A 22,767-nucleotide genomic window follows, 5' to 3' on the forward strand; every position below is an offset into this window, starting at 1 on the left:
GATCTGCACACCACAAGGACAACCTCTGGCCTTGGAGCCTGTAATAATAAGAAACACGGATTAATTACAATTAAGATATCAACAGTTTTGATTCGAACTGCATAGAGACAAAAGGGGTTCGATTCACAATGTTATCTTATCCTCCAAATTACTGATATTCTCGTGATTATTACACAATAAAATGTATTATTATTATTGTATTCTTGGTTTTTTTTCTACTCGATTTACCAGATGAGAACATCCTGTACAACAGTTATTTTATTATATTTTTACATTTAATACAGTTCGTGCACTGAAATGCGTAGCTATTTCATTCCGTTATGAACTTTTAGATACTTCGTTCAATAATAACCTTCAAAAGTTAAGGTAAAAAAAGTAAAGTGCTCCCCTGTGCATAGCACCACGCCATGAAGGCGTATAGGGGGTGTGGGGGTAACGCCCGGGAAATTTTAATTATAACGTTAATGTTGTTTGACCTCTCAAATAAAACTATTTTCTTAGAATCTTGAAAACTATAAACCTTGGATTAAATGGTGGAATATGAAAACATAACCCTGTATGAATTATTTTCTGTTATTAATAATGAAAACAGCAAGTTTTCTGCTTTCTTCTTTTCTGTAATTTAAAATGAACGATGCAAGAGGGGTCGACGGATCTGTTCAAGCCCCCTCCCCCAGCTCCGACCTCCATGATAACGAGATAGGAATCGAAAAAAGAAGATAGAATCATGAACGATTATGCAGGACACCTTGTGCAGTATGACCTGGCAAACACACCCTTCGAAGCAGAGGTTCCCACCCACCCTTCACATTTCAAGTACATATGTAGGATGGCATTTGAGTCTTTAGTTTCCCACTCACAACGATGACAAAAAATCTTCGGCACCCGCTGACTACCTATCCCTGGGTATATGGAATGTTCACCATTGGTACTGAAGGTGTCAGAGAAATACTCCCTTGCGCTTTGATTGTTTTTAAAATCTTGAACCGCTAAGGGAGCTTTCACACCCGAGGTGACAAGCGACAAGGAGTCCTTCAGTCTATACGAAAGCATTCATCGCGAAAATAGGCTGAGGCGACACGATGCACGCCAATGTGAAAAGCGCCCTATTTCGAGTTACACGTGTCGCTTAGTTTCCAAAAGTTGCACTGATTACCGATGCTTAGTTTCCAAGCGACCTTTCGCATGTCGTCCCTTAAGAATGAATATGATGAACAATTTGAATCTGATTTCACCATGCACAATTCCCAGTTACATCAAGTTCCAGTTCCTTGGTGTCTTGACACAACACATCTCGAGGCATGCAGTGCTAATACTTCCTTCTGGGGACGCCCCATGGACTATTCCGTTTCCCAACACCCTTAAGGACATATAAAAATCCCACAGTGCCAGCCAGGCACGATCTGTTGCTTAAAATACCACTAACAGTTCTCACACCATAAAATACTCTTTTCTTCAGCACTGCACCTGAGGGGAAATGGCTTTGTTCTACGGGTTTCATGCACCACCCACATTCTAAATCAAGAATGGGCTAAGCTGGCGATAAAATGCCTCCCGCTTACAACAACGGTGCATAGGATTCGTCCACAACGGTGCAAATGGCCAGGCGTGATTATATGCACACCCAAAGACCTTCGCAAAATAAACAATGGAGTTTCTTCCCTCTAAATACTCAAGGATTTTAATTTGAAACACGCTTCGGGGAAGGTGATATTGTTCATCTGAAGTACGTATGCTCGTACGAACTCTCCGTTAAAACCAACCTTTACTTTTCTGCATGTACAAGTGAAAGGTTCTTCAAGTACTGTCCACATGGTCATTTCGGTTTTTTTTAAGGAAACTGGGTCAGGAACTCCAATACACCTTTTACAACACACGATTCAGATTGGGTTCATGTCAGTATTATGGCTGTTGTAAAATAATATTGAACAAATTATTGTTTAATGCACCTGTCGCAGGCACTCCACCCAGCCAAAGGGTCGTGGGAAATGTAGGAATGACATTTTCTGCAATCATCAATTTATGGGCCTTTTTGCAATATGGGCATGTGCACCTTTTCACTTCACTTCTTACATTGGCGAGTGCTTAGTAAGTTTAGAGTTCGCAATATAACTAAATCCGTCTGTAATCCCTCTTCCATCAGATATGATGTAGTCAAAAGTGCTAGTCCCCGCATAAGCAACTCTTGCTTTTCGTCAAAGAGCTCGCGATTAGCCGTAAGTAACACAAGAGCGACGCTAAATAACCAAACCAAATAAAGAAGCAACTGGAGTGTGGTGTTGATCACATCACGTGTCTCTATGATGGCGCGGTGTGGCAGTGATGCACAGAAGTTTTTAGATCCAGTGGTTCTCAACTAATTAAAACCTATTTCATGCCAGGGGTCCCGGGTTCAAATCCAGGCCTGGCCATTGGTGTTTTTTGTGAGCGTTCCTTCATCAAAGAAATCAAAGAAAAACCTCACCGGCGCAACCAACGAAATATAACGATAAACCAATAGACAACGACAAAAATATCCAGGATCTATTTGCAAAATATTTCGAATCTGTCTATTCTACAAAACAGTCTTCTTACAAAACTCCTCAGGCGAACACAAACTTGACCACGCTTCTTAGTATGTTAAATTTTTCGGAAATCTCAATTGACGAAATCGAGCAAGCCATCAAGAAACTGAAACCGAAAAAGGCAGCCGGCCCCGACTCAATTCCTCCCTACGTAATTAAAGGATGTTCGGAAGTGCTTACGTTCCCACTCCACACTCTTTTCAACCTAGCCTTAAAAACATCAAAATTTCCTACAAGATGGAAAACAACAGAAATCTGCCAGATTCCGAAAGCTGCTAATAAGGCAAATGTATGTAATTTCAGGTCAATTGCGAAGCTATCGGCTCCTGCAAAACTTCTAAAGCAAATAATGTAAAAACATATTTATTCTCTGCTCAGCAGAATGGATTTGTACAACTGCGCTCAACTGTCACCAACCTTGTTGAACTAACGCTATATACAGACTTTTCAAAAGCCTTTGATACGGTTCACCACGACACCCTAATGCTGAAATTAGCCAACATAAGCTTTTTCACCCCCACTCGTACGACTGCTCGTTTCTTACCTACAGAATCGCCGACAATATGTCATGTACCAAGGCCACAGGTCCTCATATTACACAGCTAGCTAGCTCTGAGTCCCACAAAACTTTGGCCCCTCATTATATTTAATTTTCATTAACGACTTCCTTGCGAGATCGAAACTGGAATATCTCTCGGTTGTTTGGGACCCTCTAGTCAAGAAAGAAATACTCCAGCTCTACTCTCACAATTAAACTTTTATGTTCCAAACGCTATTTTAAGACCCAGAAATAAACTATTTTAAGACCCAGAAATAATCTCTCTCAAATCTCGCATGGAAGAACCAACATGGTTTGAAATGGAACCCCTGAGGAGAATGTGCAAGTTGTTCAACTCAAGTGTCTAGTGATAACCCTAGTATCGATTTTCTAAGATTTAAAAGTCATTGTATTTTTTGAACACTGTAGCCTATACAAACAGGACACAATTAAGATTGTTATGTTCATAATCTCACCCTAAATGAGACATTATCTATATTTTTGTTTAACCTTATTTAATATAAAATACTGTTTCAATTTCACTACTACTATTTACATGCATATAAGCTGATTACCTCTGTATAACGTATATACAAATATTACATAAACTGGAATAATTCAAGCAATATATGAAATCAGATGTTTATAAGTATGTTGTAGATTGAAATGTCATATTTCTCAATATTCTTTTTGTATTACTTTCTTGTTTACATAATACTCTGTGAACACTGTAATTGGGCATGTGCCTGTGTGTTCGAAGTAAATAAATAAATCAGTTTCTTCATGCCATCACTCATCCTCATCGTCGCGATTAGCCAAAAGTGGCAGAGAAGCTACGCTAAATAACAAAAATCAAATGAAATCTGTTTTATATTTGTCAACAAGCATAGACTACCTTTTATGACTGTTACATAATTTATGTATTAATATTTAATTTTAAGGGTAGATATTAATTACACTGTTGTGGCGTACGTTTGGAATGAAAAAAGTGAAACTGAACTGAACTGTACGCTCCAAATACCACTGCATATGGTGTATATTGAAGTTTTAAAAAAATAGAAAGGTATTTACGAGCAAAATTGTTGGGATCGAGGAATCAACTTTAAAAAAAAAATTCTGGGTCGCGGTTACACGAAGGTTGAGAACAACTTACTGTAGATTTCAATGAGTGAGAAAGTAAATCGGAGAGAATTAAATGAAGTGTTAGGTAAGGATGATATTATCAGTAAGTGCTGATACGGTTCACTTTTTAAGTGAAATCGATGCATCCACGAAAGAAACCGCACGTGATTCTTGCTTACGAAAGCCATAATTTTAGTGCGATTTGATTCGTGCATGCTCCCTCGCTCCAGTAATAAGGGAAAACGAAAGTATCGGATCTTGCATTGATAAGGTGGGGTCTCTTTTCTAAAATCGCAGCCGTAACGCATGCCTCTCGAAATTCTCCGAGGACGCTTGGTTGGATCTTAAATGGAGGGATGTGTCATTGTCCTAATAATAATTTGATCACACTGCAAATAGTTTACGTTTTAAAGCCATGTTCGTTGATGCTGAACTGACAATCACGCTCTCACAAGCGTAAACGAAGGGTGACGTCACTCTGTCAACTTTATCCTTCGGAGATAATAGTCTTATCTCAGAGGATGAGTGGATCCCAGGGCCATTTTCGACGACTCCGTCGAGATGAGCAAAAAGAAGTATTTTGTTAGCAATGTGGACACCTTGCAGTATTCACCACGAAAATCTAGACAACTTTATCGATTACAGGAAAGTTAATTTTGCACCACATCCCTATTGCACTGCAAATAGGCATGTGCCTTCTCAAGAACCTCTTCCATTCTAATGCATTTGACGTTGGCAGTTGACATACCATATATGTAGAACGCGTATAACCGTAATTTGTCTGTGCTAGTGGGCTCTCAAATATAGATCGTGAAAGACGCAGTGAAATTTAACTTCAGTAAACATAGTCATTATTACCATGTTAAAATATCACGTAGCCTCTCTTACCAATAGTTATATGTGAAAATGAGATAGATTATTGTGAGCTGAAACTACCAGGATGGAGATTTCACACATTAGTGTCTACGATTATTGTTACATTAAAATGATATTCCATTGTAAACACTCGAGCGTGGAAGACTCGAACGAGCACGAGCGAGCGAGCGAAAGTGGTTGGTTCTATGCAGCACTCTTACCATATAGCCGCGACTGACGACGGCCAGATGAACAAAGTAAAAGCACTAAGCAGAAGCAGAGTACCGCATATCACATGGGAAAGGAAATATATTTCTTGTCTGTGAAGACGGGAAGAGAATAGCGTTCTGTAGGGGATGGACTGGGACACCCGTTTCATTAATTGTCATTGGGGCGAAACTCTTTGCATGATCTCTTGTTCCACCAATATAGATCTAACCTATCTAGTGTTGCAGCTCTTGACAGAGATTCTTGATTCAACGTGAGTGTGGTGCAGACCCACCCCACCACTTTACTTCAATTTATTGCAAAGATCAGTTTGGAAGTAGATAGTGGCGTACCGACTGGTAGGGGGCAAAACCTTCAAATAGAGGAAAATATAGTAATAAAATCACGAATGATACCAGGTTTGGATCCTGGTCGAAGCACTGATTCAACTCCAACATCCAAGTTCAGCATCGATTTGTGCATGTGAGAACACATTTTTCCCTCACGCATGAGTTTAAGTCCACTTTATGCATAGGTATTCTAATCGGGACTAGGCCTCCTGTTTAAATTGGAATCCGAACCACTATCTGCCTCCACTATAGGGAAGCCCTTTAACCTTATGCAAAAAACTTGGCCACATCACTAGATAACTACTTCCAGCTACTCATTTTTCGCCTATGATTGTATACCGAAGAGTTTACATTTTAAGAATTGTCCTTTCTCAACCGTGAATCGAATTCGTGAACCTCCGTTTTACAATAGGCCGGCAATAATGCCTTGCTCGCTAAAACGAAAGTGAATTCTTCAAAGCTCCTTTCATGGCCAGGACAAGTCCTCACACAGTCTCGCTTCAAAAACGGGCTTTTATATAAATAACGCTCCCGTCAGCAGGAAATCTTAGATTGTAGACGAGTTGCTGCTAGGCTGTAATATATGCAACTTCTTTCGCCATTATTTACCCCAGAACACTTAAGGTCAGGGTCTTGCAATTCTTGTCGAACTTCTCGCTCTTCTCCAACAACACTACAATCGGTAACAATATCTTGCGAGTCCATAAATAAATTACGTACCGTGTGAAAAATTCCTTCTGGCTTCACAGAAATGTACTCAGCTTTATGCACTTTCTAAAAGTATTCTCATGTAGCTGCAACTATGCTGCTTTTCAGATCTCTTAAATAATGGTTTTGTGATATTATTCAAAAGGGTTCTGGGCTCACACTTTCGTGTCGACGATATTGATGTGCTTTTGTTTGGTAATGTCTGGACAATATATTCCTTCAACATTCTCCACAAAAGTTTAATAAGCTCTTGTATTACGTAAGAGTATGCAGACAAAATACGTAAAATAATACTTATTAAAACCAACCAAACATACATGTCTTGAACATCATAAACTGTAAATAACCATAAAGGATCTGCAATAATTTGAAAATAGCAGCACGGTAAAATAATTTTGAATCAGACAATATTTTTCATATAATCGACTTTTCTGTCTCGATTGGTCTAGTCTCGTTCTCGTCTTGCTTTTTAAATAGTAGTCTCGGTCTCGTCTTTAGTAAGGAAGGGTATACCAGGGTAAAGAAGATAACCAGCTAGGTTTTTTTTAAACTATCCAGCCTATTTACGTCATATTTTGGACGTAAACTGCTTGCCTCGTGTTGATGGCTACCAGGAGAATGCATCCTGCTCGAGGTTAAACTTCAGGATATACTAGGGAGGACTTTGTGCAAACTTATTGGAATTTTCTTAAACAAATTACCTTGAGTTTTCAATTATGCACACACAAGACTAAGCGGGACTGGATCTAAACCTGAGATTCATGTTACCCAATTGATAAATAATATAACCCGAAAATCCCAGGAGTTGAATTTCGCTACCTGATAAAATTTCACACATGAAACAAAAAAGTACCGAAGAAATCCAGATACAAGTTTCAGGGCTAGATTACAGTTTCAAGTGGAATCCGAACAACTGTGAAATGTCCTTCTGCCGGGGATCGAACCGAGGATCCTTTGATTACATGTTGACAGTTTTACCATTATGGTATCTTGTTCTTTCGAGAATAAGATTGGTCATCTTAGCACGATACTAGAATGAGACATATTTTACTTAAAATAATTACAAGTAGAAGATGTGAAAATTTCCAACAGCAATACTTCGATTTATAAAGTACGAAAGTCCCATATAAATAACTGGATATAAAGAGATAAAATTATCTTGGAAGTATCTTACTTTGCATAGGCCGAATTATCGCCTCGAATTAATGAAAGTGGCACTAGTGCATCTCGGAATACATGCAATCCCATTATAGTTCTAGGAAACTTACCTTGAGGATGCTAAGTGCTTCTCTGTGTGTGACGCCCTTCATGCTTCTACCGTTGATTGACAAGATCCTGTCTCCTTTCTGAATTCTTCCGTCCCTGTCAGCAGGACTGCCGGCTAGTACTTTGTGGACCTGTAACAGAAAACGCACTGAACTTACTGAAGGGGGAAAAAAAACTGCCAGCCAGGAGAGTTGAAAGTGAAAGCATGTACAGAACTCCATATATTCATACATATTTTTTAATGGCATCTAAAAATCTTGAGAAAGATGGCTTCCGTTAAGTTTCTTCCTCTGTATTGTTGTGGAAGATGGCTGAAGTTTCACAAGCACCGTGGCTCTACGGTGGATGCACCAGTAATTAATGCATCAATTGATTTTCGCGCGGTTTGCTATTGTCTATTACACCCAAAGCAAGCGCTTTCTAAATCTTATTAGTCATGCACTCCTGCACATCCACAGACACCAATCCACAATGGTGTAGTTCCCATTTCTTAACTGTTCTGCCAGTTTGTGCCACGCAGCTAGATTCTAAAACAGCTGACTGCAAGCAGTAAATCTAGCAACATTACATTATAATTTCATTGAAGCATGCAAAATAATCAGCTTCGTTGCGAGAAATATTTTCCCATTCTCTCGCAAATAAATCAAGACTTCATATTCATACTGATGTAATTAGTGTAAGGTAGAATAACGCTGACATAAATCGTGAACATGAGCATAAAAAGCTCTACCAGCGAGTCAAAAACTGGTTGTGGAGATAAAAAGATATCCTTCCCTTACTGACAGAACATACCTGCAAATTCTGCAGAACGTAATGAAAACTAACATATTTTGGAATCATTTTTTTTAAACTTTGGCACCATTTAAAAATTTTAGTATGATGGATTTTTCAATTGTGGAAATTTGTAACAGCAGGAAATAAAGATTAAGTTTGTATGAAAAGAATTGCTCTCACAATTGTACATAGCATACTATTGTGAACGAATAAATGTTTGTTTCACAGTTTGAAGATATATTTACGATACATTTGCAAGAAATATATTGTACGCAATTCTTTCAACATGTTTAGCCACATTTATATATAGTTTGGGGGTTCATAGGTTCAAATTCACAAAACCTCTTGAAATAATTAACAAGTGTAATGTCGAAACATCATCACTGCTATACAAGGGGGGAAGTACAATACCGAACAGGCAACAATAACTGCATATAAAAGTAAAGTTTGCATTGACAAATACGAGGGAAATATAAAACTTACCGTGATTTCCTTAGCCTCATAATCTGCTCCGCCTGCCAAAGTGATTCCGACGCTGCTGCCAGCAAGCTCTCTGTGTAAAACAATAACTAACACTTCACCAACAGGGGTACCAGATTCTTCCAGGGATTGGTTCGCTTCGTCTATTAGTTGTTGCAGCTCCTATAAGAAGAGGCATGGATATTGTATATAAATGCTGAAGCATAAATTTGTACTGAAGCAAGTGAACAAGTTTAAGTTTTTTACTGGAACAAGAAAAGTTTAAGACATAGACTTTCTTTTCTGCTTGCAAAGGAAAAATACCGTTATTCAGGTGATTTAGTATTCTCAATCTTAATGGAAACTAGCAATACTTGCAAAAGAGGTTGTTATTTGAGAGATTGTTTTGGTATTTTCTTCCTCTATTCTTTTCTGTAAAAGTAAATCAGTACCATGTGTACTATTCAACATTTGGTAAATTCGTTAAAAATTTCCAATGCGCTACACAAATAATGGAAAAAAGACAATTGTTTGGCTGAATTACAATCAATTATCACCTTGTTCCATTATACAGTTGATTAAACGACTATGAGGTATGGATAACATTGATGTGGATTGAAGAGAAAAAACAGAAAATGCATGACTTCAGGCAATGAAATACATTCCAATAATATGTATGTATACATATACTGTAACAAGTATACAGACGCACACCTTGAATTAGCTATTGTCACTCATTTAGTCTATCCAGAGTGCATTAACAAGTAATTGCTACTAAAATATTGCCCAAGTTCCACAACTTACATGAACAACTGAGAAATTTAAAGGATACGAGATACGACACAAAGTGTGCACTTTACAATTCTGGTTAAGAAAGGAAATTTGATTTATTACATACCTGTTGTGAGATGAGACTCGTGGACGATGCGAGAGAAGTGATACTGCCAAATTGTTCCCTCTGGTTAGATGTGAGGCTTGATACGGACCCATAATGGGCGGGCGTGCTGCTCTCCTCGCTAGTTGTCGAGTCTAGAGAAGAGACTCGCACATGGTTTGGAGATAAGCCCAGGCCATTTCTGCTATCCCTCCTTCTGGGAAACTGTGGTTGCTGTTGGGGCATTGACTGTTCCTGGGCGCTGTTTGTCAAAGCCATCTCTGCCTTCTCGAAGGCTTTCCTTATATCGTTGACGCTCACAGATCGGCGGTTGTTGGATGCCCTGCCTGCATTGTGTGATGGTAGAAGCAGATCAAGCAGTTCGCGGCTGTCGCTCCTTCTCGGGGGTTGACGGGGGCACTCCATGGATTTGGGTTCAGTACGAGGTGCAGGAACTGGAGGCTCCACAGGCTTATTATTGTCTCCAGGTTCCACGAGAGAAGTTGGTCTGGATGGCAAACTATCCTTGCGATCCCTCATCTTTACGGGCGGACATTCTGGCACACTCATCTTCCGGTCAGGGACTACAGGGATAGCACATTCCCTTTCCCTCGGCTGAGGTTCCTTGGTTGTGTTGTCTTCTTCTTGGATGCTGTTCCTCTTATTCTGGTGTGGAGCAGAAACTTGCTTCCTTTCTATGGTCCTAGTTTTCTCTTGCTGCTTGTTTGCAGCTGCAGAAGGAGGCGCTGTTGGCACAGGGAGGAAAGATGTGTCGCTAGATATTTGTTGCCACTTCTCAGCTATAGACTTAAAAGATTTCCCATCCTTTTGCCTTATGTTTGTTACATTTGGCCGCTGTTGAGTCACTTTCTTTGCTACAACTTCTTCATTGTCCACTTCGTCCACGCTACGTGATCTATAATGTGATATCCTCGATTCCACGTGTTGGGTTTCTGTCTCTTTACCAGACCTATACTTCCTTTCCAGTTCATTCCACCTATCAGTATGGTTGGAATAAGAATAAGAGCCCGAACTATCCTTATGGGTTTCCTCTCCGCTGCTAGAATCGCTCTTCAGAGACTCACTGCAATCAGATAAGGAACCGTCAGAACACTGAGTTTCAGAAAGTAATCTCCTTGCTTGAGGCACTGGAATTTCCTTTTCAATGTCTGATGGTCCATTGGAATCTGATACTGTATGATCACCAACTATTTCGTGCATATACGCAACTTGAACTTCAGTGTTACATGGCGGAGTCAATTCGTCTGCATTCTTTGCAAACCCATGCGCTTCTTTCCCTGTTCTTATAGAGTAATCGGTACCGTTTGATAGCTTTCTCGACAGGCTGTATTTCGGTTCGGGAACGTCTTCGTCATCATCTTCTTCATCTTTAGCTTCGGTGTCTTCATCTTCTTCAAACTTCCTTTGTATGAGTGGAGATCCAATTTTCAGGTCACAACCGCTACTATACTTGGCGGAAGAGAGAACATTCTTTCTATTGATAGCCTCAACGCTTTGTGGCTTAAGGACGCGTTTGTTATTTGACCCGTCGCTTCCAGCACTGCCTTGCGAGCCAGAAGTTAATGTAGATGCAGTCGAAGTCGCTGACGACACGGATGCTGTTGTTTCCGACGACAACGTCCTTCTTAATGCAACAGGTCGACGTTCTACCTGGCCGTCTGAAGATAAACTGTGGCGGTGATGGTTTCCGTCCAGAACATTATTGCGATGCCTGGATTCTGTTGTCTCTCCGGGCAGTGGCGAAGATGGAGGAGAATAGCCATGAGAAATACTCGAGCGGCTTGAACTTACGGCGGAATCATTGTCGCTATCTTCACTTCCTCGAGATGCAGAGGTTACGTGAATGAAGTTATCTACTGAATGTCGTTTGCCCAAATTAGTACTCTTATTCTTCGAGTTTGAAGACATTCTCTTCGGTAAGGGTGAAAGAGAGCCATTAATAACAAGAGTGTGGTCATCTTTAACCCTCGTAACCAGTTCAGGGGAGCTGCCGTCCACGTGAGAGCCAGAACTGAACTCGAAACTAGAATCCGACCTTGGAGATGTGATACTCTCTAGCGATTTCGGTTCAGGTCCTAGTGGTGATGTAGAGTTGAGGCTTAAATTGTGAACTATTGGCCTTGTCTGTTTCGTAGGTGATGGCGGTGCTAGTTTGCTTGGTTCATACTGCCTCAACTCATCCTTACCCAAGGTCTGTGGAGTTGATATGGAAGTTGCGTAGACTGCTAGAGATTTCCTCTTGAATGCAGGCGAATATTTAGGTACATTAGTCGCAGGGGACTGGCTCTTCCACGGTGGAGAACTAAGATCTGTAGAAATATTTCTGTTCCCATTGCTTGTTATAGCGGACATGGAATTCCTTCTTGACGAACGTTCCAAAGAGTTTTCCCACCTTCTTTGAGAACCTGGGGAAACTTCCTCTGGTTTGGCTGCAGTCAAAATTGAGTCTCTGCTTTTGATTTCGGGTAGGTCGTAGAGTGATCTCGTGGTAGGAACCTCAGTTTTTTCGGGAATCACAAGTCCTCGCAGTTTCGACATACTCTTCCTTCGCTGTTCAATCAGTGCATTCAGTGACTGTCTTCGCATCTGTTCAGCGGAACTCACATAGTTTGGTCCAATTGTTGAATAGCCTGCCAAACTGTGCCTCTTCGTGGATGCCACATCCACTAGTGACTGCGATCGTGAATGTAGAGATCCACCATGAGAAGAGAAGCTGGATGTCCTGGTAAGAGTTTCTTTCTTATCCAAAGAATACTTTGGACTTGACTGTTGCGACTGCAAACGACTCTGCTGACGGGGTAAGGTAGAGTAACCGCTACTTCCGCTGCTGCTATTTCCGCTGTAGTAAGAAGAAGCTGAAGAAAGCGAAGAGTCTGGGGAACAGGAAGACGACGAGGACGTCAAATCCATCGTACTTCTAGCACGAGTGTAATCGAACGATCGGGGTCCACTTTCTTTAGTTTCATTGTTACTTGCAGAAACATCGCTCATACTATTGAAAATGGAACCTTTGTACAAAGGCGCCGGGGGCTGGACAGAAGTTTGACCATTGCATCCAACAGTGTCAACGCCATGGATTGACTTCGACAAAAACTTTGAGGACATATTGTTTCTATCTTCCTCGAATGATAACGAGTTGGTGCGGGTTGCTATCTTCGTAACATCTTCAGAACTCTTAAACTTCCCTAACTTCCTAGAGGACGGCTGTGGAGGCGAAGGTGCTGCTACTTCTTCGGAATTCTCCCTCGAGAACATGGCAATCTTATCTCGGACACTACATTCACTCTTCTCGTCTTTCTTCCATAACCTTCTTCCGACGGTATCCGAAGAGAATGCGCGACCAGGAAGCTTTTTAGGTGAAGGCACACTCTCTTCCAAATTGGAAGAATTCCTTCTAGCAGTCTGTTCTTTCGTGGCATCTTCGTCTTTAGGTTCTGGCTTTTGCCTTGGCGGACTAGAAACGGGCAATGGCGGAGGCGAGCTCTTCACTTTGTCGTTGGCTGAGCCCTGAATCTGGATGTGACTTTTAGATGCTGGAGCATGCGACGAGATTAAATCTGCCTGCTTGACTGTGCCTTTCTCCAAGGACAGATCTGCATCCATCGCTGATACTTCTGATGGCACTACTAAATTGACAGGTTCCTGGTAGTTGGGAGGAAATTCATGTCCATCTGGTGGAAGGCGAGAGAAACTTGGCGGTAGAGAGTCATCCAGTGACTGAGAGTAGCCATGTGAGATTGTAGAAGACTCCAAGGAAACCAAGGAGTCCATAGTTCCCAGCCCTGTAACGATAAGAAATAAAACATTTCTTAGTACGAATGTTGACTTAGAAGTACGTAAAGTAATACTCACAATTTGTCGTTTTTATTATTATTCAATACAAGAAGGAAAACTTTGAATGTCTTAGTAGACAATACATTTATCTACGTATTTCATATTTTGCATAGCTTTTCTGACACTTCTGGCTAATCTCGACGATGAGGACGAGTGATATGAAATTGATAAAGGGGCACTCACACAGAAATCCCATGGCGAGTCCTGGATTCGAACCCGAGGCCCCTGCCGTTGTAGCGCGCTGTACACATTATATCTATCAATGGCAGCATTAATTGCATGGGAATGCTAACAAACATCTTTCCGTAAGCATTCAAGTTGTAATACATACATGCCGGAAAGGTGCTGTGTAAAAGAGGTAATGCATTGAGGAAAACATGACATATGTGAGCAGATTTCCTTGGCGCAGTGGTTAGCACAGAGCGCTATCACACCAGGGTCCCGGGTTTGAATCCCAGGGAATAGGTGTTCTTTGCGAGTGACCCTTCATCAATTTCATCCTCATCTTCGCGATTACCCTAAAGTGGCATAAAAGCGAAGTAAAATAAACCAATCAATCATGACAAGTGATAGAAAAATAATTGTCTGACTATACTATAAAGAGTAATAAGAAGAGAGTGAAAAATAAGAACTTCATGGAAATTAATTTCAAACTTTATAATATTTCATTTGGTGTTTGAAGTCCACTTTATGCACAGTAAGGCTAATAGGGACCGGACCTACGGTTTAAAGTGGGATCCGAACCACTGTGCCATGTGCCTCCACCGGATGTCGAACCCGGGACCCCTTGATTACATGGCGAGTAGTAAGATACAGATACTATAAAGTGAAAACTGTCAGTTCTGGGGTCATCATAAAGACAATAGGTGAATACCGACAACGAAATCGATGTTGCGAATAAATACACGAGCGTCGCAAACTTTTGTGCGTGTACGCACCCAATCCGGTTGCAAAAAGTGAAATAGCTGGTAAAAATGTAAAAGCTCTTCCCAACCTGACGTATGAAATGTGGATGGCAATGAACAGTCCTAATGAAGCAACGAAACTCAGTAGGAAGTACACGCACGGTCGTAGTCGTAGCAACCTACACTTTGCGGCCCGAGTTGAAGGTGGACCAGTCACTTTGGAGGGTCAAGGGTTAACTGGGCTCTCCCTCCGACGCCCAGCTGTTACAGTCGTTTCGCATTTACCACTCAAGGTACCAAAAGGTCTTGCACGGCTCATCGGCCACCGGTAACAACACACGTGGGTAGGAGGAAGGGACCGGTGTTGTGAGGTTGCTCGTGGAAGGCTGTGAAATCCCCTTTCGAATCGCACGTACTCGAGGTAACGAACGATGCCCAAATGAATACCTCACTGATGTCACGCGCCCAGTTCAGTTACATCGAGGCATTGAACGCTAAATTTTCGGGCAAGGCGGTAATTTCTACCTGGGATTGGCAATCTATCACATTTACGGGTTATTACGTTATTTACCGACGTGGATTACTACTGGTTGCTTGACTACATCATTAGGTTCATGATGGCATGGATGGTACAGGAAATTGAAGGATATTCACACTTTGAACTGTCGGATCTCTATAGTCGCCCAACCAGTTATCACACAAGGCACTTTTATTTATCCAAAGGAGATCTGAAATCGTCATTTAACATGAAACTTGTACACAAGCTCTGTAGTCATTTTTATTGTATAGAAACGCCGATTTCGATTGGTTGTGTGTCAATTAACACATGGAAGGGCATATAGTAAAACCCAATACGTTGCAGGGCACTGTTACCAATTACAAAGCAACGAGCGGCTGATGTCTGGACCCACAGGCAGTGTAATCATATGTGGGGGTTTGTCATTTCGTATTGTCCTTACATGTTCTGACAGCTGGGTGACCATTTACAGCCTCAGCTTTTAATCTAGGAATGGAGAATTTTGCCCTAGTAAAGACGTGTTTCTTTTAGTTATGGTAATGGGCCTGGCTCCGTGTAATGTGACGTCAGCAAATAGCCTAAGTGCTGGCGTACCCACAATTTTAAATCCAATTCAAGAAATCACACCAAATTACAAATACAACCGCAACAGTCATAGTAATATATTTTTTTAGAAGCTAATAAAGTTACAAAACAAATTGCAAGCTATTTACAGAATTTTGTGCTACGCATTTTTGATAAATTTCATAACCCTCATAAAATCTAAGCTTGAGTAAGTCTTCCTGACGAACGAAAACTAATATATTCGCACACTACATCTCCCTAATGTTGAGACGTACGGAGCTGAAACAGTGTTTCTCCAATGAAGAAGAAATTGATCACACATTAATAATATTTCTTCCTGAAACGTAAGATAATCTTCACTGAGTTGTAGTAGGGCAATTTATTCATAGATAGAAACCGGTGACTCAACGGTGTACTCTACATTGAAAATTCAATACGATTCGATTGAAAACTAGACATTTCCAACAACGTTCCACCTTTCCATTTTTCGCCATATGCACGAATAACGGAGTTGCCTCATGGTGCCAAACTTTTGCCTGTTCATTATTATTTCCATGGATTCGTATGTTATGTGAACTACCAGGAAAGATAACCTTCAAATAATGCAAATAGCACAAGCGAAAAAGGACTGGTACAAAAGAATCACCGTTTATCGGCACTTTTCCTCTTCCATTCTGCTTCCGATTCTCTTTGTGTACAAGCACTTTATTTGTTAAATATACAACTGTTACGATAAATATGCAGTGTATAAGCCAGCATTTATTACTTAATGCACAAATTTCTTATGTATCATTCTCAGGCACAAAGAAACTTGTGGGAACTAAAAAACCGTATGAGAAGAAAGCGCATAAAACTGTGATTCACTCCCCTCCTATGCAACTTCATGCTGAGGAAATTTAATGTCTTCCTTCCAGCAGTTTTGTAGAACCAGCCGCAAATTACGCAATTTACATGCGCGAGAAGAGACTCAAAAATAGACAAGAGACAAAAAACTTACCGGAATATCCCCTGGCATTTCTCCGCATGCTGATGCGTACGGTAGTCAGTGTTTTAACAATTGTGTTCAGATATTACCTGGGTATAATATCATTGTGGAACACCATAACTGGGTACGCGTTGATGGTGCCAGTAGATCGTGTTTAAGAATTCTTGCGATATTTTTGGTTGCTGTGGCCATGAAATTGCAACATTTTGAAAGCCTATTACATCTACATTTTCAAGTTACACAGCTTGAAGGAAATGAAGCACTCTCGGAAAAAAGTTATGTGGATTTCTTTCAGTGTTCACCACAGCAGATTGGCGTTGAATTTTCTAAAAAATGGCGACTTCGAGCTGGCGAATGTGTATAGGTTGTGTGGTGCTGCGCAGGAAGAAAATCGTTCAGTTACGTGTAGCCAGAATTTCCGCCATAGCATATCTTCAATAATCTCCCACATTTCAGACCACTGGCGTACGCAGGGGGGAGCTGATAGGGCTGCAACTCGTACCGAAATATTCAGAAAAAGCAGCAAAGAACTCCGGAAAACCAAGTGGTTGATGCAAACCCCACCTAAATTTACCATTTTCCTTTGAACAAATTTTAAAATCGAAAGTTAAAGATTGTAATTGCGAAATATTTTGTTCTATATCCTACATCCGCTACAAAGCAGCTATATAACGTTCACCTTTACAGTTCCCCAGACCCCACAGTAAAAAAAAAATCCTGCGTACGCCAGTGTTTCAGACTATGTAAGTGACATGGTTGTTTTCAACAAATAGTACCGTGTTCGGGGCATTTTGGCAGAAAGACCGACACCGGTATAAATAAAATAAAATGGATTTATGTTGCTGCAAACGACAAATAAGAAAAAAGTAAAGATCTTCCCTGTGCTTTGCACTATGCCATGATGGCACATAGGGATATAGACTTCATGCATTCTATGATTTCGGTAATAGTGGGGGTTGATGTGATCAGCACCAATCTCCGACCGCCTTCGCTGACCCCAGATACCTATTGATGAGATATGATATGATTTATTTCATTCCTTTGACCATTGTACAGTGGTTGTTTCCCACACATGGTATGGAACATGTCAGTACATTACAGTTAATAATTATTTTCAAATAGGTACAAGTATGAAGATATTATACATAACATTTAAAAAAAAAAACATTGATTCTCCTTGTTCTTGCTAATGTTGTTGCAAGGTTTACATTAATTTACATACATATAATAGATAAAATCAATACATACATATACATGTCCTAGGAGTTCATTTAGGATGTGACAATTTGCAATTTATTGTCAGGTACTCCTTAACAGAATAAAAACAATGATCTAATAGGTATTTTTTTACATGCTTTTTACATGAGGTAGCTGATTGTATTATATTTATGTCACTTGGAAGATTATTGAAACATTGAACAGCCATGTATTTAGGTCCTTTCTCAAATAATGTGGTGTTGTGTGATGGTATCGTGAAGTTGCTGCCATTCCTTGTATAATATTTATGTGAGGAGTTGTTACATTTGAAGGAATCGTCTAAGTCAGTTTTTTACATACATCAGCAGATGCAAATACGTCGTCGGAAAAGCTCACACCTGTGGCCAGGCATTGAACCCGGATCCCCCGAGTGACTGGACCGGCGGAAACACCAAACAAAAACATAAGAACACACATACTTCTTCACCTGGGCCTACTGGAAGCGAGACACTCGAATTCTTCCACGTGCTATCATTCCAATTACAACACAGTATTACGATTATGTAATTTCCCATGCAACTGGCACGTGGTATGCTATAAGGATCATTCCATGAGTTATAAACCTGAGAAATGCCTTTCCTTAGTTTTAATCCGTTAGCGTTTTGAAATATTCCAGAGCTATAAAATGCACTGTTGGATATACACGAACCCATAATAAGGCAGGCACGAGCTGCAACGAGTAAAAAAAAAAGAATCTATGCAAGAAGACCTCCAATCCATTTCGGTATTATCATTGCAGAGTAAGACATATGGCAGATTGGGTTGTATCTGCACATAGGCTGTGAAAGTAGTGTGATATTTTCCAGTGCTGAACAAAACTTACAAGAGTAACATCGCATGACAAGCATGAACGCTTTGCACCACTAACTTCACCAGTACAGGAAGCAGTAAAATACACGCATCGGTAATGTTTCCTGAGCTTTTCTTCGTTTGTGAATACATTCCAACATTTTCTCCACCCACGTTGGATACGCTTCCCTCGAACTTTTGCTACCAATGTTTTTTTTACGTTTTTACATAGTTGTTTACGTCAAGTACCAGTAATGTTTGGTTTCAAGGTCTTGTTGTCCTGTTTCGAGACAGTTTGTTGCTGTCGAAATTATCCGGGGCAGGTTTTTGGCAAATTTAACACAGTTTCTGCTTAATTTACATAGGTGCTGTACCCTCAACAACCAAGAATGTATTAAACAATAATTTGTTCAGGAATATTGATGACGTCGGAAACCCCTTTTGAAATAAGTCACTGATTCTAGGGAGTGTCGAGGACACGTGAACACGTGAAAAAAACATAAATAAGAAGTTTGGGAGTCCCTCTGATGGTCATAATTCCTGTTTCATATTGAACGAAAAATGAGTGCGTCAGTACGTATGGCTATTTTGATGGTTATTGGATTGAACTGACGACAAACGCAGATTACATGCTGCGTTCTATATTGTGATGAAATATTGGTTGGTTGATTGATATTGTTGTTTCAAGTCCACTTTATGCACAGATAGGCTAATCGGGACTGGACCTACAGTTTAATGTGAGATATGAATCACTGTTTAATGTGCCTCCACCGGGTATCGAATCCGGGACCCCTTGATTACAATGCGACAACTTTACCACTACGCCATCGGGGAGGCCCGTGATGCAATATTGTTAATATGTTTACTGCCACATTTTGCCTTGCCAGCCTTTTATGTAGTAGTGACCATTATAACACACTACCAAACCAGAAATAACAGGTTCGAACCTTCGGTAAGGTTGTTTCTCACATCATTTTACCAGTAATCTTCGTCGTCGCGATTACCCAAAGCTGTACAAAAAACTCGACATCGAAATACAGACATTTGGTCCTGTGAATTGTTTTACATTTTGCTTGCAATGTTAATTTCAGACAGTCGCACTCTCGATATGAGGAAAAACAAGATGCCCAATCTCCATTCACAACATTCCTTTCAAGATTTCTCCCCCGCCCCCTCCTTTTAACGGCACAGAGATGCCTTCTGCACGATAATCAAAAAGTAGCTAATGCAATGTGATCTACAACACGAAAGCCCTTGCATGTAAACAGTTTTCCAGTAATGGAATGACCCACATAACTAACGATGCAAGGCATCCAGGGCACAAGAACTCCAAGCATTCGTTCTCTTTAGTGCGAGGGACTGAACGTCTACTCTCAGGTAATCGAAAACGTCCACCGCTGGCAGCAGGGTGCTGAATAAATACTTCTTGTGGCTGCCGAAACACCTGTACGTTTTGCAACATGTCCGCACGTCTGCACAGATTGAAGAATCGTGAGGGCGATTGAACTTCAAGGCTTGGAAGGTATCAACGACATGGATTCATGAATATTTATAACTACAAGCTTATTATTCATCAGGGAAAGTTGCATCCATCCTTAAGACATTCGGTAGCTGCTACTCTTGTTCTTGCCGCTGGCTAAAAGCGATGGATACACTTGCGTCCGGGATTCTTTTTATCTTTCTTTAGCGACAGAAACTGCAATTTTATACCACACGAGCATGAGCCAAAACAAGAAGTACAGCAAGCACCAGAAAAGGAAACTTGTGGATAAAATACGCACATACATAGCTCATTATCTGGAGTTCCAGAAGCGACGTGTGTTGCTAAGTGTTCTTGGACACAAGCTTTTGACTTCACAAGTCTTAAAGGAACTCAAAACAAAAACACTTCAAATGTTCAATGTTCCTTACAGATTAATTAGCTAGACAATGTATACGACATCAGTAACTAGTCAGTGTGAATTGCAATCAAGAGTTTTGAGTTAGATTCCACGTTACGGCAGATTTCAGTTCGGATCACACTTAAAACTGTACATCTGGTAAACATTCGTCCGTGTGAGGTAAACTTAAGACACGTCTTATGTACGTACGTGTTGTATACTCCGTACACACTACCACTAAACAGAACTACACTAGCCTGATTAAATGAGTTTTCTAAATTTGGTAATTTTAAAGGAAAATGATGCTGTATAGATAAACCCCTCACTGAATTTGATCTCCGGAGATTCTGAGTTCGAGCCCTGGCTTGGGCACGGGCGTTTGTCAGTTCTCATTCATCAGTTTATCTCTCATCATCATAGTCAACTAGTCAAAGTAGCAGAGATTGATTTGCTTTATTTTTACTTCGTTTTGTGTGTCACTTTTAGCTAATTGGCGAAACTGATGAATGGACACTCACGAACATCCATGCCCAGGCCGGGATTCGAACCCGGGACCCCTGGCGTCGTAGCTTTACCAGTCGAAAACAAGCCGTCAACCCTCTCGAGGCTTACTATGTGCTGTACGAAACTATCAAGTGTTCCACACGAATTACAGACGTAAAATATTAAAATAAAGAACAAGGAGATCAGTTCAAATTAGTCACAGGTGAAGAAACATTATCCAATGAACCGCTCAGTGTATCGTGTCAACAAGGCCTCTTCATTAGACGAAATGCCTAGCTTGTTGTACTCAAAGGATCGTTGGTTCTGTCTCGGACCTGGTACCGTAATATGACCTGACCCACATAAATCGAACACCCCGTTCACAGCAAAACTACATCACCGTTTAAACACCAACAAGAAACAAAAACCAGAAACACTTATTTCTTGGTATTTCTTCACTGTATAGCTGTCTTAAAACAAATCTAGAAAACATTGAGCCTCGTACTAGAAACAGTACTTATGTTACAAACAAAGCTTCCTTCGATATACTGGAGCAGTTTCACTGAAATTAACATGCAAACCTACCTACCGTAAAAAACATGAACTTGTGTCTTTGTGATAAGACGAATTGCGTTCTGCTTGACCGCACACAAGACATATTTCTCCCTACTTTATTCCTGCTTGTTTACCTACAGAAGTGTTGATGTTTACTGGCAGGCTTCACCAAGAAACTGGTTTTTGAAGTACAAAGTTTCATTCCGTTCCCAAGTATTACCAAGTCGTTCATATGCAGAATATTTCTGAAACCTGATATTATAAACAGGTTTGATCTGTTTGGTTGAAGTCAACCCATCTATTTCAACCTTCGATCGCCATCGAGAGACAAGAAAAACAACCACGAATCCTATTTCAATGAATGCAGTAACTCGAGCCCGTCACGCATCAATGGGCAAAATCTACAGTCAATTAATTCATTTTGAACCAAAGTACTGATTGGTTCCAGTCAGGTGAAGATAAACCTCGATACTACTTTTTGTCCCCTTTTTCTCTATCTGGTAAGCCAGATGAAGCTACTGGTTCCCAACTTGTTTTGCTATGTAGATAGCAGTGATAAATCGATCGAATTAAAATGTTGCCATATTCTAGTGGCATTGACTTACAAAGTAAATATAGGCAGCAAAAAAAGGTTATTGGAAGAACAGATACAGAATTAAGATTAGGAGTTGACATGAAAAAGAAAACAACTTCTACAAAATAGCAGTACAATTGAGAAGTCACGTTCGCGCAATGAAGAAAAATTGGAATGGTTCGCTCGAACTTTAAATGTACGTAGTTCTGAAGTATACTCCCAAAAGTTTATTTCCTAGTAATGTGATGTGGAAATATTTATCCAACCGTTCTTAACTTTCGTGAAATATGCTTACAGGTCCACAAGACTACGGTAAATGTATATCAATATACTTTTGACATTTTGATTAAAAGCTACTCAAACAGTAGCGTTGTTATTTCGGTACACATCAGCACGTGGCAATAACATATTAATCGCGCAGTTTCTGTACAAACTTCCAACAAAAAAAGTTAAACATGATGAAATTCATGATAAAAATAAGATGTCCATACCACAAATCATATTATAGCATAGGTGATCATTATTATTACAACTTTAATTACGTAGAAAATAAGTACCTATATTTACTATGTAACTAACTAACTCCCTAGCCTTCTTAAACCCGAAGGTTCATGGCTGCAGCAACACAGGCCTTCCATCTTTCCCTATCTTGAGCAAGTTCTATATACTCTTTTCCATCCCTACCG

The 22,767-nt window shown here is 40.3% G+C and overlaps 1 protein-coding gene across 1 annotated transcript in view; it reads right to left on the reverse strand.

Moving 5' to 3' along the window:
• The window catches only part of LOC145994692 (uncharacterized), an 817,464-nt gene that overhangs the window by 17,746 nt on the left and 776,951 nt on the right, over window positions 1-22,767 (reverse strand). Inside the window, exons 5-8 of the mRNA XM_083130852.1 lie at window positions 9,742-13,520; window positions 8,868-9,026; window positions 7,613-7,741; window positions 1-38 (exon numbers count right to left, since the gene is read on the reverse strand). The exon at window positions 1-38 is cut by the window's left edge and continues 116 nt beyond it. Coding sequence (XP_082986978.1) covers window positions 1-38; window positions 7,613-7,741; window positions 8,868-9,026; window positions 9,742-13,520 — 4,105 coding nt within the window. The remainder of the gene's footprint in view (window positions 39-7,612; window positions 7,742-8,867; window positions 9,027-9,741; window positions 13,521-22,767) is intronic.

Source organism: Lepisma saccharinum, chromosome 11 (genome assembly GCF_977018435.1).
Source record: "Lepisma saccharinum chromosome 11, izLepSacc3.1, whole genome shotgun sequence".
Taxonomy (NCBI): Eukaryota; Metazoa; Arthropoda; class Insecta; order Zygentoma; family Lepismatidae; genus Lepisma; species Lepisma saccharinum.